General features: G+C 50.6%; 1 protein-coding gene across 1 annotated transcript in view; it reads left to right on the top strand.

Annotated features, from left to right (window-relative positions):
• ALOX5 (arachidonate 5-lipoxygenase) overlaps positions 1–17,738 on the top strand; it is a 46,113-nt gene that overhangs the window by 21,559 nt on the left and 6,816 nt on the right. The window contains exons 4-7 of the mRNA XM_027530748.1: positions 1,112–1,234; positions 7,046–7,152; positions 9,092–9,264; positions 13,010–13,156. Of these exons, the coding sequence (XP_027386549.1) occupies positions 1,112–1,234; positions 7,046–7,152; positions 9,092–9,264; positions 13,010–13,156 (550 nt within the window). The remainder of the gene's footprint in view (positions 1–1,111; positions 1,235–7,045; positions 7,153–9,091; positions 9,265–13,009; positions 13,157–17,738) is intronic.

Here is a 17,738-nt window from a genome sequence, read left to right as displayed (position 1 = left end):
AGCCGCTGCTCCTTACCTTGGACGAGGTCGCCCCTCCTGACCTTGAATGTGGAATAGCTCCTCTCGGCCCTTGTGCACCTGCGCAGAACGCCTCAAAAAACACTGGGAATTTTTGTGACAGTAAAAATGCAACATGATATTAAAGGGCCGTAAGGCTTTTTAATGACCTGTACACTCAGTGTTTTACTTCCCTCTCATAAGAGAGATTAAAAAGGAAAGATAATTAGGACTACAAATGGAAAAGCTGAAATCCCAGAACGTAAATTTTTGTTTTTAAACAAGTATAAGATCGTTCTCCCTGCCCTAAAGAAGTTAACAGATTTTTTGTTTAGTTTGCTTCTGTAGTAAACAAAATTTTTAAAAGACTTAGAGAACTCTCTGGCAGTGCAGTGATTAAGACTCTGAGCTTCCACTGCAAGGGGCTGGGTTTGATCCCTTGTTGGGGAACTAAGACTCCACAAACCGTGAGACATGGGGAAAAAAAATTTTAATGCTGCAGAATAAATTTCAAGGATAACAGACTCTAAAGACTTTGGTGGGGTAGAGTACAGGGCCTGTGTTTGAGGGGAGCTCTTTGACTGTAGCAATGTCTGAACCCGCTATTGGCAGCTGTCTGTGCCTGGAGGTCCTTGCCAACCACCCTGCTGCCTGTGCCCCATGTGTGAAGGCATGACCACTGTCCCCTTTCCCCTGACCACCACACACAGTACAAGGGTGTTGACCAAGCTGGTGAGACTTGGACATCCAGGTCAGATGTGGGGACAGCCTACATCACTTCCAACTCCAGTGAGCAGCAAGGCAGCTCTGGGCTGCGGGCATCGCCCTTGAATGTCACCTCAAAAAAATGAGGTCTTCTGATGCTCTCTGTATGCCCCTACCTTCCAGTCCTCTGCTGGAAGCCTAGCCTCAGGTTTAGGAGACCTCAGGCCTCCCACTGGGAGGCTCAGGACCCAGCAAGGTGGGGGGCTACCAGACCGTGGGAGGCATCCCAGTACCTCACCGGGCACACTCAGCCACAGCGTGGTCACCTGATAGGCAGCCTTCAGCCTGAGGGGCCGGTCCAGAGGCCAGACATTGAATTCTGTTTTTTCTCCTCCTCTTTCACACTCAGATGGATGGAGTGGAACCCTGGCTTCCCACTGAGTATCGATGCCAAATGCCACAAGGACTTACCCCGAGATATCCAGTTCGATAGTGAGAAAGGAGTGGACTTTGTTCTGAACTACTCCAAAGCGTAAGTGTGTGAGAACTTGAGCAGCTGCGGCCGGAGGCGGGACTCCCATTCCTCCCCTCATGGGGCTCTTGGGCTGAGGGAGCAGCTCTGCTGAGCAACTCGTCCCAAATCACTTGATTACCTCTTGGTCATAGCATGGATCCTGAATGCGCAATCCCCGGGGAACCTGTATCTAAACAAAGTCACAGCGCACAGGACTCTAGATGCCAAACTGACCTGTTTCCAGCCCAGAGTGAGGGTCTTTACTTGGAGTGCCTCGTCTCCCCGTGGACCCGTTCCAGGGTAGACAAGGCGTAAGCTGTCCCCTAACTGGCAGGGTCCTGCAGTAATAAAGGCCAGCATGCCAGATGGCTCACGCGCATTTCTGTTCATCTTTCACTGCAGCCCCATGAAGTGGGCACAGTTCTTAACCTCATTCTGCAGTTGAGGAATCTGCAGAAGAAGGAAGTCAGATATTTGCCCGATAGCTCCTGCTGATAAATGGCAGAGATCTGACTTCTGTGCTCCTTCTTGGCAGCTGAATTACTGACGGTTTTCAAAGACTCCTCGGGTGCTGGTTACCAACATGGAGCCCCAGGCCCACCCCGGGGCTAGTGGAGGGGTCTTTGAATCTTTACACTGACACTTTAGGGAATTCTCCCAGTCATGCAAATCTGGAAAACCCTAAATCCATGGATGTGCTCCCTGACCAAGCCTTGGACTGCCCTGAGGAGCTTCCGCGCCTCCTGGTGCCAGCCAGTCCCTACCGCCAGGGCGAGAGTTTCCCCAGGTGGGCCCTCGCCTTGGGTTGGCGTAACCAGGAGGCAGACAGGTTCATTTAGTTAGCCTCTGTGGCAACGTGTGCTTGGTTGCACAGCTTCTCCCCTCAAGAAGTTGCCTCATGTGGTTGAACTTCTGCACTTCTGTAAAGAAAGGGTGGGAGGCCACACCCCCAGGTCTTGCTCCTGGGGACATTTAAGAAAAACCCTACACAGACACATGCAGCCTGACCAGCAAGCTCTGCAGGGAACCCCTAATATCAGAGAGACCCAGTTCATCTGTCTTCCTGAGGCTGCGTCTCTGGGAGGAAGAAAGTAATAAGGGCCTGACGCTTACCACGCCCCAAGTCAGTGCCAGGCTGTAGGTATGGGTGCTTTCTCCATAGAATTGTCTGCTTTAACCTTCATGGCGACCCGGGTGGGGGGGAAGCTATTAATCTCTTAAAATTATAACAAATGTTAACTCATCTCTAAGTACCCTTTACAAGCAAGGGGTCACCTTATCTAGAGCCTGGAAAGCAGTGGCCATTTCAGATTCTAGCTGTGCCATCTTGGGAGAAGTTTTTAAGTTTCCTGACTTTAAAGTTCTCTGACTATAAAGTAAGGCCGATGCTGCCTAACTGCTAGGATTGTTGAGACTGAAATGAAGTCACGCAGGCACTGCCGCTGTGGGGAGGCCTAGCACTCTGTAGGGGTGTGGCCTCCAGTGGCTCCATTCTGGGTGACTGGGGGACCTCCTTCTCCTTCCTGAGTGCAGGAAGGAGACTGGCCAGGGAGCTGCCACCTGAGGCTCTGTCACGGCCCGTCTGCTGGCTCCCCTGGGCTCCCTCCACCCCCGTGGAAGCTGGCCCAGAGAAGGCCATCTGCTGCTCGCCCTTTGACAAATGTTTATTGAGCTCCTGGGAGTGGGGGCCTGAGATGCATCAAAAGCAGTCCAAGAAGCTCACAGTCTAGTGGAGGCAGAGCCGCGTGCGGCTCATCGCGATGGCATGTGATGGATATTCCTTAGGAAAGGAGCACTGGGGAAGCAGGAGGCAGGGAGGGAGCTCTGAGGAGGCAGCATCAGGAAAGAGCTTTCTAAGAGGGAAGCCCGACCTGGGTCTTGAAGGATGTATAGGAGTTCACCAGGCTGATTGGAGGAGGAGAGGGGTGGCATTCAGGGTGGTGACAACTCCATGACTGTGAGGACTGGAGCTGGGGGCCTGTGTGGGGAAGTGGGAATGAGGCTGCCAGTGCAGGGAATGGGGCAAGGATCCCAGCCTTTACTGGGATGAGGCTGCAGGACTAAGGGTTTGAAGCACCCTCACCAGGGATGAGGTCCATGGGGGTCAGTGTTTCAGTGTCAAGGAAAGAGAAGTTGGTTTGTCAGATGCTTTGGGGAGGTGAGGGGAGTTTAGAGCTGACTCTGTGGATACAGTGACTAGGATGTGATGCCCAGTGTCCTGGAGGAGAGCACTCAGGGACAGCAGAGGCGAGGAAGCAAAGAGGAACCAGTACATACAGATTCCTTGGTGAACTGAGTGTGAAGCAAGAAAGGGATGAGTGAATTAGACAGCAGGGCCCCAGGAAGGAGGGGGCAAGTGCTGTGCCATAGCCTGGATTGTGAGCTTATCCAGTGGTCCCCCCAGAACACCACAGCTTAAGGCTACAGACTTTAATATTAATATTAGCAGTAAGTGATGACCAGGGTGCTAGTCACTAATATTTGTTGAACTCATTTTACATACCAGTGCTTTTTTGTATATCATGTCAGCCCCGTGAGGCAGGGACAATCATTATACCCATTTCATGGACGAGGACACTGGGCACAGAAAGTTAAAGATTTGCCTGAAACCACACTTCTGGGAAGAGATGGGGCTAGGATCTTCAGCCAGGCTTGGCGACCTGCATCCATCTCAACTGTCCTCTTTGGCCCTGGCCTGGGCTTGCATATAGACTCCAGCCCCACTCAGGATTCTTGTGTCCAGACCCCAGCAGTGGAGCTGGGGCTCCAAGACCCTCTGGCCCATCCCCTCTGTGGTCAGAGGGGAAAAGCTGCCCACACTGCACGTGGCAGCCCTACTGACCTGAAGGTCCCTGATCTGACCCGACCTGGGCCCTGGCCTGCCTCCCCGCAGCTCCCTCCATAGAGGCACCACTCTGCCCTCAGCTAACCTCGCCGGCGTTTACTATGGAAAACAGACCCAGGGAGGAGATCTTCAGGGCTCTTCCCTCTTGAACCTCTGCCTTTGGACAGCTCGGTTTCTGCACCATTCTGGGTAACTGGCAAGTTTCCTCGGAGCCACCTGCTCTGCCTGGAACGGGGCTGGCCCTGTTCAGTAAGCTTGGCCCCCCACCCCAAAGAGCAAAACCATGAAATGGGAAATGGAGAAGCTGTTCAAAGAAGGAAAGGGGTGGAGGGGGCGGAGGAAGCAGGAGCTCCCGCCTCTGTCAGTGCAGGGCCCACAGCTGGTGCCCAGCCCAGGCCAGCAGGCAGTGCCATGTGAGTCCCGCCTGGCTGTCTCTATATCTGGTTCTGTTTTGACCTGGCTGCGCCATTACCTGTCCTTGCTGTCACCTGGCTGTGTGCCCTCTTTGGCCGTGGGTTCTGCTCTGTGTGATAACACGTCTTTAAAGTCCCTAATATCCAGTTGTCTGTGAGTATGTAACAATACTTTGCCTATAGATGACTTGCAAATAATTTTCCTCCTAACTCCTCTTCTTCCTGGATCTCTGGCTTCCTCTGGGTAGTCCTACCACACCCCACCCTGTGTTCAGTGCCAGCCTTCTGTTTTAAGGTCAAAGAGACCAGCTAGGGAGACCCGTGACCCACGTGGGGCTGTGACACACTCCCAACCCCCCACAGGGTGCCCCGGGGTCCAAGACCTCTTTCCAGGGCAATGTGTGGCGCTGGGCCATCCTCCAGGCAGGGAGGATTGTACAGGCCTGGGAAGGCCTCTCCAGACACCAGAGAGCATCAGAGGTTTAGTCCTCCACCTTAACAAGGATTCCTGTCCCAGGAAGCTCAGCTAACAAAGAGGGTTGGAGGAGGAGGGCTGGATGCTGGGTGAGGAAGGAGGAACACGGCTGGTAGAAGCTTAGCTGGGGGCATTGCTGGAGGCCTGCCTGCAGTGGAGAGGCTGCAACAAGCATGTGCGTACAGCAAGCATGTGGGTAAAAGCGCCCCTTCCCCATGAAGGGCTGGGATCATTGCTGGTGATAATAGACAGAGTGACACCAGGGTTCTCCTCAGGCTCCGAGGCGCTGAGCACTTACTGTGCGCCACCACAGCCCAGGCTGTGCTCTAGCACATTCCAGGCCTCGCAGTGTATCAACCATCCATAGGCAGCTGATTCCTCTAACTCGCTGAGGTCATTGGCCTCGTGGCCCCAGGACCTGCCCTCGAGCAGAGTGGGCTCCCAGGCCTCCAGGTGTCCAGGACCAACAAGAGCAGCATTTGCTAAACCGTGGCAGGACCCGGACAGGAGTCTTCAGGCAGGGGTGTCCTTTTCTGCATCAAGCCTTTCCTGGGACCAGCAGAGCCAGAAGGGACCCCAGAGCCTGCCGCTTGTCTGCTGAGTCCCCATCTTTGGTCGCTGGAACTTGCTGCCCTCCTGCATGCTCACAGGTGTCCCTACCCACCCTCTGCCCCCCACCACAATGCTGTTCAGAGCCCTCTGTACCCATCAGCCAGGTTCACTCCAGACAAAACACCCAAACCTCAGTCCTTGGAAGGCGTGAGGAGGCTCTGGGATTCCCAGATCTTTGTGGACATGCTCAGTCCCCGCCAGCCCACTGCCCCAGGAGTAAATGCAAGGAGAGGGCTGGGGCCTCTCCATAAGGGCTGCTTTCTGGGGGAGGCGCCCTTGGGGAAGATGGGTGGGCAGGACAGGCAGCCCACTGGAGGAGCACCGGCAAGGCCCCCCACCCCGGGCCCTGACTATGCTATGACCATGCACCCTGAGCCCACTGTTGCCCGGAGCCCAGGCCCAGCGGAGCAATGCAGACCCACCTCACCCTCCTGGTGCGTGGGCAGCAGGCAGGTTTTCATGTGAATGTGTTTGTACATAACCTGCCATCAGCGACGTGGAAGTAGCATCACAGGCCTATGGGAGAGGGGAAGCTTCACGAGATCAGAAGAGAAGTGGGGTTCACTAGTCAAGCCCTCCGGAAACATTCACCCCATATGCTCAGGAGGAGGAGAAAGAGGGGCACACGGCACTCCAAATGGGGAGACCACACATGCCAACACCACCAACTCAGGATCAAAGAGACAGAGGCGGTGGGGAGGCCTGGACCCTGGAAGACTGGCCGGCAGGAAGGAAGCAGGGTGACTGCTCGTCATTCTCAGCTGCGTGTGCCAGAGAGGGAAATGAGGCCGCCACCGCCGCCGTGAGCGCTGGCCAGGGTTCCCACAGCTCCGTCCTGCACCTTGCCTAGGTTACGTAGGAAAGCCTGGGATACCCCTTCCTGCCTTCTCCACCTTTCCCCACCCATCCCACACCTGCCTCCTCCAGGAAGTCCCCCGGGTTGCTCAGGCCTCTCAGATCTCTCTCCTTGTTGCCTGCAGCCCGCCTTTTGAGTTTAGTAAGCTCCTATCCTGGGTTACTTTGCTGTCCTGTGTAATGAGTATTTGGAAGCTGTGTCCTCCTCAGCACCAGGCAGAGAGCCAGAGTTAGGCAGACAGTGAAGGATGGCCATGCTCCACCGAACTGCTCATCCTCCCAAATCCAGGAGACCCAGGAGAGCAGCTGCAGAGGAAACAACAGTGCTCAGTCCCTGGAAGCTTGCCTTCATAGGGGGAAGCAGCAAGTCTGATGCCTGAATGGAGGCATGAGCACTGTAGACTATTGCTGAGGGCAGGCCACTGGGCTCCTTCTGAAGGGAGTGCAGAGGAAGCACATGGGCATGCGTGCCAGTTTCGTCCTGCTTTCCACAAGGCCAGTCAGCTGCGCCTTGGAGCTGCCCCGGGTTCAAGGCCCCTCGAGGCGCTGTGAGACCCAGGTGCAAAGGGACTCTCAGGGGAGGCAAGGCCAGAGCGCGTGCGAGGGGGCCACCATGTCTCGATCTGCAGGATGGAGAACCTGTTCATCAACCGTTTCATGCACATGTTCCAGTCGTCCTGGAGCGACTTCGCCGACTTTGAGAAAATCTTTGTCAGGATCAGCAACACTATTTCTGGTGAGTGTGTTTTGGGGCACTCTCGTGGTGCTGGGGGAGCCTTGCCTGGACATGGGAAAGGGCTGACCCCCCTGCTCCAGTCCGGGCCCTCCTTGTCCCCCAGGCTGGCACCGCCTGCACCCACACAGTGCCCTCTCCTGGGGACCACTCCCCTGGCCAGAGGTTTCCACTCCTTGGATGTTCAAGGCTGAGCACCCTCAACCTCATTCCGCCATCAAAAGTCTTGAAAATATCAGAATGTTTTCTTTACGTAAATCATTTTTTATGCTTCTTAACCAAAAAAAAAAAAAAAAAAAAGGCAGGAGTTAGAGTGGTTTTTTAAGCATTTACATGAAAGCAACAATGGGTTCCTTTGGACCAGGATGTGTTTGGTAGAGCAGTAGCATCGTATACCTGCCAGAGATGGCATAGGATGGACCATGCAGCAACAGAAAAGTTAGGAGACAGTCAGGAAGCAAGCACAGGGAACAGCTGCCTTCACCGACTCCTCCCTAGGTTGTCCCCCTGCTCCCCTCCTTCTCCTGCATCCCGGTCCCCCCTCCTTCCTGGGCACAGGACCTGGGCTCTTTTTCTTTCTGTAGGTACAGTGTTGCACAGCAGATCTCTAAAACCTATTCATCTTGCTTGATTGAAACTTCATGCTCATGGATTACTAAGCCCCCCGCCCCTCCCAACCACCACCATGCTATGCTGCTTTCTGTATAGATGTTTTCAAGATTTTTTTTTAATGTGGACCATTTAAAAAGTTTTTATTGAATATTTTGCAATATTGTTTCTGTTTTATGTTTTGGTTATTTGGCCATAAGGCATATGGGAATCTTAGCTCCCTGACCAGGGATTGAACTCATACCTTCCCCCCTCCCCGCACTGGAAGGCAAAATCTTAATCACTGGACTGCCAGGGAAGTCCCTATGCTGCTCTTTGATTCTATGAGTGTGACTAATTTCGACTTTTCCTGTAAGTAGAATCATGCAGTATTTGTCCTTTGGTGACTGGCTCTTTTCATTGAGCGTAATGTCCTCCAGGTTCATCTATGCTGTGATATACTGCACATATACTTCTTTTTAATGCTGAATAGTATTCCATTGGATATATACACCACATTTTCTTCATCCCTCTGTAAATGAGCATGTACATGGTTTCCACATATTGGCTGTTACGGATTGTGCTGCAATGAACATGGGGATGCAGATATCTCTTCAAGATCCTGATTTCAATTCTTTAGGATGAATAACCAGAGCTAGGATTGCTGGGTCACGTGGTCATTCTATTTTGACCTTTTTGAGGAAGCTCCACACTGTTCCTCATGACAGCTGTGCATCCTGCCTTCCCACCAACTCTGCACAAGGGCTCCATCTCCTCCACGGCCTCACCAGTACTTGCCTTTAAAAAGTGATAATAATAGTGTCCTGACAGGTGTGAGGTGGCAGCTCATGGGGGTTTGATTTGCATTTTGCTGATGATTAGTAATGTTGAGCATTTTGTCATATGCCTGCTGGCTATCTCTATACCTTTTTCAGAGAAATGTCTGTTCAAATCCTTTGCCCCCTTTTAATCAGGTTATTGGTGTTTTGCTATTGAGCCGTAGGAATTCCTTATATATTTTGAAGAGTAGCCCCTATAGGATATATGGTTTGCAAACCTTTTCTCCTGTTCTGTAGGTTGACTTTTCACTCTGTTGTTTCCTTTGCATGCAGAAGCTTTTTAATTTGATACAGTCTCATTTGTCTATTTTTGTTGCTTCTGAGCCACTAAAGGCTAGCTCAGGGAGGATGGGGTGGTGCCCTGGCCTGACTGAGTGGTCAAGAAGTTTGGCATGGTGGGCTGTCCAGTGAACACCTGGAAGAGAGTACCAGCTGGGACTCTGGCCCTTGGTCTGCATCAGGACGACCTCAGCCTGGCTCAGAGCTCAGGCTGAGCTGCAGTTCTCTCCTCACAGAGCGGGTCATGAATCACTGGCAGGAAGACCGCATGTTTGGCTACCAGTTCCTGAACGGCTGCAACCCTGTGATGATCCAGCGCTGTCTGAAGCTGCCAGACAATCTGCCGGTGACCACAGAGATGGTGGAGTGCAGCCTGGAGCGGCAGCTCACCCTGGAGCAGGAGATCGAGGTAGGACCTGGTCTCGAAGTAGGACCTGGTCGGCTGGAGACAGTGGCCCGGGCCAGAGGCAGCTCAGATGGCCAGGTCACACTCAGTCAGTCAGAAACCACTTCCTGCTGGCCCATGCTTGCTGGCCTCTGGGCCACTATCTCCAGGCTCTTGTTGATGGTCAGCTTGGCTGCCTTTGGTGAAGTGGGCTCTTCCTTTTCCTGAGCATTTATGAAAATGGTCTTGTCCAACATAGGTGAGGGAATTGAGAGTAACATTTCTCCACGATGCTCAGGTCTGAGAGCATAAGATCAATGTTTTCAGTAGCACCATCATAATTAAAAGAGCTCCCTCTAACAAAGGGCCTGTTATGGGTCAAGTATTGTGAGAGGTGCTTTACATGCAGAACCATCAATTGTTACCCACCTTGCAAAGGTAAAGAAACTGGAGAAAAAGCTAATGTTACATCAGGACAAAACAAAACCATAACAACCGGAGAAAACCGCTGGGACTCTGGCTTTTTAATTAGAAGTGTTGGTCTGCTCCGGTCCTCGCCCTCTTCCCACCCCTCTTCTTGGCCCTCATCTGCAGGACCAGCTGTCTCCAGTTCCAAGACTCATCTAGTTTTGAGACAGGAAGGGTCCAAACCTCCTCCTCTGGTGGGACTTGGTGTCAGCCACCTCCATGTCGGGAGCTTGAGGCTCTGGGAATGGCCCTTAGTCTCTCGTCAGCTGGCCCCTTCCCACTAGAGCCAGGATGAGCAGGCCTCCTGCCACCCGCCCCTCAGGTGTCTAGGGGGCTTTCTGCTGCTTCTAGGCACCCCATGTTGCTTGCTCGGCTCATCTTAGGAGCCTGGCAAGAGAGGGATGGTCAGTGCCATTTGAAGATAGACCTCCTAGCCCTCACACCCTGCCCTCCTAACTCCAGAGGGCCGCCTGCCCAGGTAAGGTCCCCAGGCAGGGCTCCTGCCTCGTCACATGGACAGGTGACAGCACATACCTCCACGCATAGAGGCACACACAGCAGGGCTTCTCTGTAGACTTAATTGCTGGACCTGGTAACATTGATTCAGTGATACTGATTTCAAGCTTCAAGTCAGAGAAGCTCTGAACCCTGAAAGTCAGAGAATCCTAGAACTGGAAGGGACTGAGCAGCCAGCCACCCTAGCAGGGGGATCAGCCTCCACTCAGGAGTCCTTGCCACCACAGTGGCCACTTTTCCTGTGAGTAATGGTCTTGGTGCTCAGCTGTGGCTTCAAGGGTGAAGCAGCAATCCAATAGCTACCGTTGACTGGATCCTTAGACATGCACCACCCATCTCTTACGCATACACGGCTCCATCTCCCATCTCTTATGCATACATGGCCCCATCCCCCATCTCTTACGTGTACATGGCTCCATCCCCTACAGTGTAGTTCTCAATCCCCACAATCTTTTCTGCTACCTCTCTTTGGCAGCATCTTATGATCTACAGAGATCATAGATTTGTAGCCAACTAAAACTCCAATTTTTTTTCTTCTTTACCTATGCAATTATTTTTTTTGAAATATGAATAGGTAAATTCTACCCCTATTGCTTTCAAGTCATTGTCACAACTCTTCAAGAGTGTTTTAGTTCTTAAACTTTATATTAGGATTCTGTGGTTTCAAGTTAAAACCAATTTAGTCTAAGAAGTGCCTTGGCTGGGGCAACAGCATAAAGCAGACTGAACTAGCTGGGTCTAAGATTCAGATGATCCATTAGCATCATTTCTCCAGTTATCAATTTTCTGCTGCTGTTGGAATTTATTTTTTCCTGAGGGTGTCCTTATGTGGAGGTAAATATGACCGCTAAGGGCTTCAGACTTACCTTCCATCATTTTAGCAAACACTGCTGAACCCCAGGAAAAAAAGTCCCTATTTCCCGACACTTTCAACAAATGTCGTGGGTCCAGTTTGAGTTGTGAGACAATTCCCTGAGCCAGTCACTGCAGCCAGGAGAATGAAGAATGCTGGCAAAAGGAGAGGACAGCAGACAAGCAAGACCACCGTATCTTCTACAGAACCTAGAATATCAGAACTGAGAGATACAGTTGACTCCTCACTTTTCAGAAGGATGAAATCACAGCCAGAGAGAGGAGGTGGCCTGGAATGACAGAGAAATGCCCCATAGGTAGCCCCAAATCCCAGGCCTCCAGGTTCCCAGGGTCTCCCTTTAGCCTCTCATACATCAGGTTAAATACTTTGGTCTGCTCAAGAGTTGATTGGCAGACATTTCTTCTGCACAGTGGTCACTGGTGGCCGCTCTGCTCTAAAAGTCCATTTGTCCAGCCCATCTCAGAAGCCCAGCCAGTCCCATGACCCACCAGGCCTGGGAGTCTCCAATTTCTGGCCAAGGTGTCCCGAGGGACCATCACATACTCTGCTGGAGGCTGCCTGTCCCCACCTTCCCTCTGCCCTGACTGGCCAAGGGCACCATTACCTCTTTCCCCCGCCCTGGCCCCTTCCTGCCCCAAGTGCCACTCAGGCCGATGCTCAGAGCTCATACTGGTGTCCGACAACCGCAGGGCCCTGTGCCTGTGCGCTGTGGTCACCCCGCGCCCTCTGCTGGCAGGCTTATGGACACGCAGCTGACTTGAGCACCTGTTGACAGGTCTCTACTGCATATACCTTGATGGCCTTCCCCAGCCGGATCGCAACCCCTGCCTCCATTTCTAGCTTAAAACACAAGAGGCTTTAGAAGAAGCACCACTTGCCCTCCACCCAGACTCTTCCAGCTCTGTCCTGAGCAGGCCCCGGCCCTGCAAAAGGAGCCCTCACGACCCTCAGGTTAGGCTCCGTCTTGGTGGCTCAGATGGTAAAGAATCTGCCTGCAATGAAGGAGACCCCAGGTTCGATCCCTGGATCAGGAAAATCCCCTGGAGAAGGTATTGGCTACCTACTCCAGTATTCTTGCCTGGAGAATTCCATGGACAGAGGAGCCTGGAGGGCTACAGTCCATGGGGTCACAGAGTCGGACACGGCTGAGTGACTAACACGTGGGGGACTCAGGTGTAACCTGGGATGGGCAGCTTGCTACCTTCCCCACATGCATTTTTGTTTTATATTAAAGTATGATATCTACAGGAGTCAAGAGTGGCAGCAAGCTCAATGATGGCTTGGTAGCACCAAGTTGCCCTGCCATGCCAGAACCTCAGCAGGACACAGAACACACGCCACCCCTGCAGACCCCACCCCCACCCTTGTAGACCTCCTTACCCCTGAAGACCCTCCCTGGAGACCTCAGGGTCCGCCAGCCCTGACGACCCCCTCCTGGCATGGCGGATGCCCGCTTTTGAAGCTCAGAACCTCCCTGCTGCTGCCTTTCCAGCTCTCCTCCCAGGGGCAGCCTGTGTCCTGACTCTGACATGTGAGTGTGCCCAGCTCTGAGCTCCTGTAAGTGGAATCCCGCAGCATCCCTCTTGGCGTTGGACTTCTCTCGTTTATTTCATCCAAATTCTGTCTTCTTTCTTGTCACCGTGGGTGGTCTTTCAACACCTTTCATGAGGGTCAGGCAGACTCAGGTACAGCAACTGTGTTAGGAGCCCCTGACATTTCTTCACCTTGCTGAGCCCCACCACAGCCTATGAAAACTTCTGTCAATCAGCCTTGGAGTCAGAGGACTCCAAGAACTCTAAGCTCTGAACTCCACTATGTTGACTGGACCTCCTGTCCCTCCCACTGGGCCCGATTCCTGGGTCCGTCTCAGACTGAACCTGATTTGGATGTATTTCCTCTTACCTCCTGCAGCAAGGGAACATCTTCATTGTGGACTTTAAACTGTTGGATGGCATCGATGCCAACAAAACAGACCCCTGCACTCTGCAGTTCCTGGCCGCGCCCATCTGCTTGCTGTACAAGAATCTGGCCAACAAGATTGTCCCCATTGCCATCCAGGTAGGCGGCCCGGCCCAGTCCTCATCCTGGGCGGCTCCATCCTCAGTAGCCAGGGCTCAGGGATGATTTCCTGGGTGGATCCGACAAACCTCCAGGAGGGAAAGGCAGCAGCGCTGCCTGGGATCTCCTGCTGAAGGCTCTGCCAGGCGGGCAGGACAAGCGAGAACACAGGGCTTCCTGCCAGTCTGGGGAGGGCTGACCATAGTGAGCAGAAAGGGCTCCACTCCACAAGATGCCCTTGAGCACTTCCTGGCTCTGGGGAGGACCTGCCCTGGGATGGCACAGGCTCCCCACTCCAGCATTCTGACCAGCCCCAAATCAAAACACCAGTAGGACATAGAAAACCCTGAAGACAGTATCAGAAAACCACTAGAGCTAATCAGTGAATTTAGCAAAGTTGCAGGATACAAAATCAATATACAGAAATCACTTGCATTTCTATATACTAACAATTAAAAATCAGAAAGAGCAATTAAGGAATCAATCCCATTCACCATTGCAACAAAAATAATTAATATCTAGGAACAAACTTACCTAAGGAGACAAAAGAACTGTACACAGAAATTATAAGACACTATGGAGGTGATGGAATTCCAGTTGAGCTATTTCAAATCCTGAAAGATGATGCTGTGAAAGTGCTACACTCAATATGCCAGCAAATTTGGAAAACTCAGCAGTGGCCACAGGACTGGAAAAGGTCGTTTTCATTCCAGTCCCAAAGAAAAGCAATGCCAAAGAATGCTCAAACTATCGCACAATTGCACTCATCTCACGCTAGCAAAGTAATGCTCAAAATTCTCCAAGCCAGGCTTCAGCAATACGTGAACCATGAACTTCCTGATGTTCAAGCTGGTTTTAGAAAAGGCAGAGGAACCAGAGGTCAAATTGCCAACATCCTCTGGATCATGGAAAAAGCAAAAGAGTTCCAGAAAAACATCTATTTCTGCTTTATTGACTATGCCAAAGCCTTTGACTGTGTGGATCACAATAAACTGTGGAAAATTCTTCAGGAGATGGGAATACCAGACCACCTGATCTGCCTCTGGAGAAACCTGTATGCAGGCCAGGAAGCAACAGTTAGAACTGGACAACGAACAACAGACTGGTTCCAAATAGGAAAAGGAGTACGTCAAGGCTGTATATTGTCACCCTGCTTATTTAACTTCTATGCAGAGAACATCATGAGAAATGCTGAGCTGGAAGAAGCACAAGCTGGAATCAAGATTGCCAGGAAAAATATGCAGATGATACCACCGTTATGGCAGAAAGTGAAGAGGAACTAAAAAGCCTCTTGATGAAAGTGAAAGAGGAGAGTGAAAAAGTTGGCCTAAAGCTCAACGTTCAGAAAACTAAGATCATGGCATCTGGTCCCACTACTTCATGGCAAATAGATGGGGAAACAGTGTCAGACTTTATTTTTGGGGGCTCCAAAATCACTGCAGATGGTGATTGCAGCCATGAAACTAAAAGACGCTTACTTCTTGGAAGGAAAGTTATGACCAACCTAGATAGCATATTAAGAAGCAAAGACATTACTTTGCCAACAAAGGTCCATCTAGTCAAGGCTATGGTTTTTCCATTGGTCATGTATGGATGTGAGAGTTGGACTGTGAAGAAAGCTGAGCACCAAAGAATTGATGCTTTTGAACTGTGGTATTGGAGAAGACTCTTAAGAGTCCCTTGGACTGTAAGGAGATCCAACCAGTCCATCCTAAAGGAGATCAGTCCTGGGTGTTCATTGGAAGGACTGATGCTAAAGCTGAAACTCCAGTACTTTGGCCACCTGATGTGAAGAGTTGACTCATTGGAAAAGACTCTGATGCTGGGAGGGATTGGGGGCAGGAGGAGAAGGGGACGACAGAGGATGAGATGGCTGGATGACATCACCGACTCGATGGACATGAGTTTGAGTGAACTCTGGGAGTTGGTGATGGACAGGGAGGCCTGGCGTGCTGCGATTCATGGGGTCGCAAAGAGTCGGACACGACTGAGTGACTGAACTGAACTGAATGAAAGAAATCAAAGATGACATAAACAGATGGAGAGATATTCCACGTTCCTGGGTAGGAAGGATCAATATTGTTAAAATGACTATACTACCAACTGCAATCTACAGATTTAACTTGATCCCTATCAAAATACTAATGGCATTTTTCACAGAACTAGAACAAAAAAATTCACAATTCATATGGAAACAAAAAAGACCCTAAATAGCCAAAGCAGTCTTGAGAAAGAAGAATGGAGCTGGAGGAATTGAGCTTCCTGACTTCAGGTTATACTACAAAGCTACAGTCATCAAGACAGTATGGTACTGGCACAATAACAGAAATATAGGCCAATGGAACAAGATAGAAAGCCCAGAAATAACCCCATGAACCTATGGGTACCTTAGTTTTGACAAAGGAGGCAAGACTATACTATGGGGCAAAGACAGCCTCTTCAATAAATGGTGCTGGGAAAATGGGATAGCTACATGTAAAAGAATGAAATTAGAACACTTCCTAACACCACACACAAAGATAAACTCAAAATGGATTAAAGACCTAAATGTAAGACCAGAAACTACAAAACTCTTAGAGGAAACCATAGGCAGAACACTCGATGACATAAATCAAAGCAAGATCCTTTATGACCCACCTCCTAGAGTCATGGAAATAAAAACAAAAGTAAACAAGTGGGACCTAATTAAAGTTAAAAGCTTTTGTACAGCAAAGGAAACTGTAAGCAAGGTGAAAAGACAACCCTCAGAATGGGAGAAAATAATAGCAAATGAAACAATTGACAAAGATTAATCTCCAAAATATACAAGCAGCTCATACAACTCAATACCAGAAAAACAAACAACCCAATCAAAAAGTGGGGGAAAGACCTAAACAGACATTTCTCCAAAGAAGACATACAGATGGCTAACACATGAAAAGATGCTAAACATTGCTCATTACTAGAGAAATGCAAATCAAAACTACAATGACCTCACACTGCTCACAGTGGCCCTCATCAAAAAGACTACAAACAGTAAATGCTGGAAAGGTGTGGAGAAAAGGGAACACTCTTACACTGTTGGTGGGAATGTAAATTGATACAGCCACTATGGAAGTCAGTATGTGGATTCCTTAAAAAGCTAGGAATAAAACCACCATATGACCCAGCAATCCCACTCCTAGGCGTATACCCTGAGGAAGCCAGGCTTGAAAAAGACATGTGTGTCCCGTTGTTCACTGCAGCACTGTTCACAATAGCCAGAGCATGGGAGCAAGCCAGATGTTCATCTACAGATGAATAGATGAAGAAGTTGTGGTAAATGTACACAATGGAATATTACTCAGCCATAAAAAGGAATGCACTTGAGTCAGTTCTAATGAGGTGGATGAACCTAGAACCTATTATACAGAGTGAAGTGAGTCAGAAAGAGAAATACCATATTCTAACACATATATATGGAATCTAGAAAAATGGTACTGAAGAATTTACTTACAGGGCAACCGTGGAGAAACAGACATAGAGAATAGACCTATGGACATGGAGAGGGGAGGAGAGGGCGAGATGTATGGAAAGAGTAACATGGAAACTTACATTACCATATGTAAAATAGATAGCCAACGGGAGTTTGCTGTAGGGCTCAGGAAACTCAAACAGGGTCTCTGTATCAACCTAGAGGGGTGGGATGGGGAGGGAGATGGGAGGGAGGTTCAAAAGGGGATGTATGTATACCTATGGCTGATTCATGTTGAGGTTTGACAGAAAACAGCAAAATTCTGTAAAGCAGTTATTCTTCAATTAAAAAAAAAAAAAACCACCAGTAGGGCCTGAGCAGGTGAAGCTGTGAGATGAGCTCTTAGCTGTGGTTGCCAGGGAGGACTATGGCGGTCAGGAGCCATGCCAGTCCTGAGATGCTCCCGGATTCTTGTCTCCACCGAGGATGATGGAGGAGGAGAGGGGTGCAGTTTGGGGAAGGGACAGGCAGGGCCAGAGCTTCCTGTCTCCCCATTCCTGGCTGCAGGTGCTTTCTCAGGGTATCATGCCACTGCAGCGCTGTGGGAGATGTTACGCAAGCAGCAGGAAGCCACGCCGAGGCCAGGACCAAGTGTGAGTCTGTGAAGGAGGGAGGCTCCACAGGGCCCCCAAGGGCACAGCACACAAGCACTCAGCAAACAGCACTTTGAGTCAGTCTTGAACCAGGCACTGGGCGCCAGGGGCGTGATAGCAGCTGGTTTTGCCAGATGTTAACCACATGCCAAGTTTACCCAAGGGTTTACCCGCACAGTCCACAATCCCTTACTCCCAATTCTGAAATCTAAAACTCTTAGATTCTCAAAAAATCTGTAGCAGATTCATTGGCAGCAAAGCTTGCTCTGAACCAATGTGCACACATGCTCGATCGCTCAGTCGTGTCTGACCCTTTGCGACTCTGTGGACTAGCCCACCAGGCTCCTCTGTCCATGGAATTCTCCAGGCAAGAATACTGGAGTGGGTTGCCATTTCCTCCTCCAGGGGGATCTTCCTGATAGAAGGGAATACTTCAGAGGCTTTCTCCCACTCAGTGTGAAAGGTGTATGTTTCAAGCAGAAATATTAGCATGTTT

Source organism: Bos indicus x Bos taurus, chromosome 28 (assembly GCF_003369695.1).
Source record: "Bos indicus x Bos taurus breed Angus x Brahman F1 hybrid chromosome 28, Bos_hybrid_MaternalHap_v2.0, whole genome shotgun sequence".
In the NCBI taxonomy this organism is placed as follows: Eukaryota; Metazoa; Chordata; class Mammalia; order Artiodactyla; family Bovidae; genus Bos; species Bos indicus x Bos taurus.
This window is presented reverse-complemented; position numbering and strand designations above follow the sequence as displayed.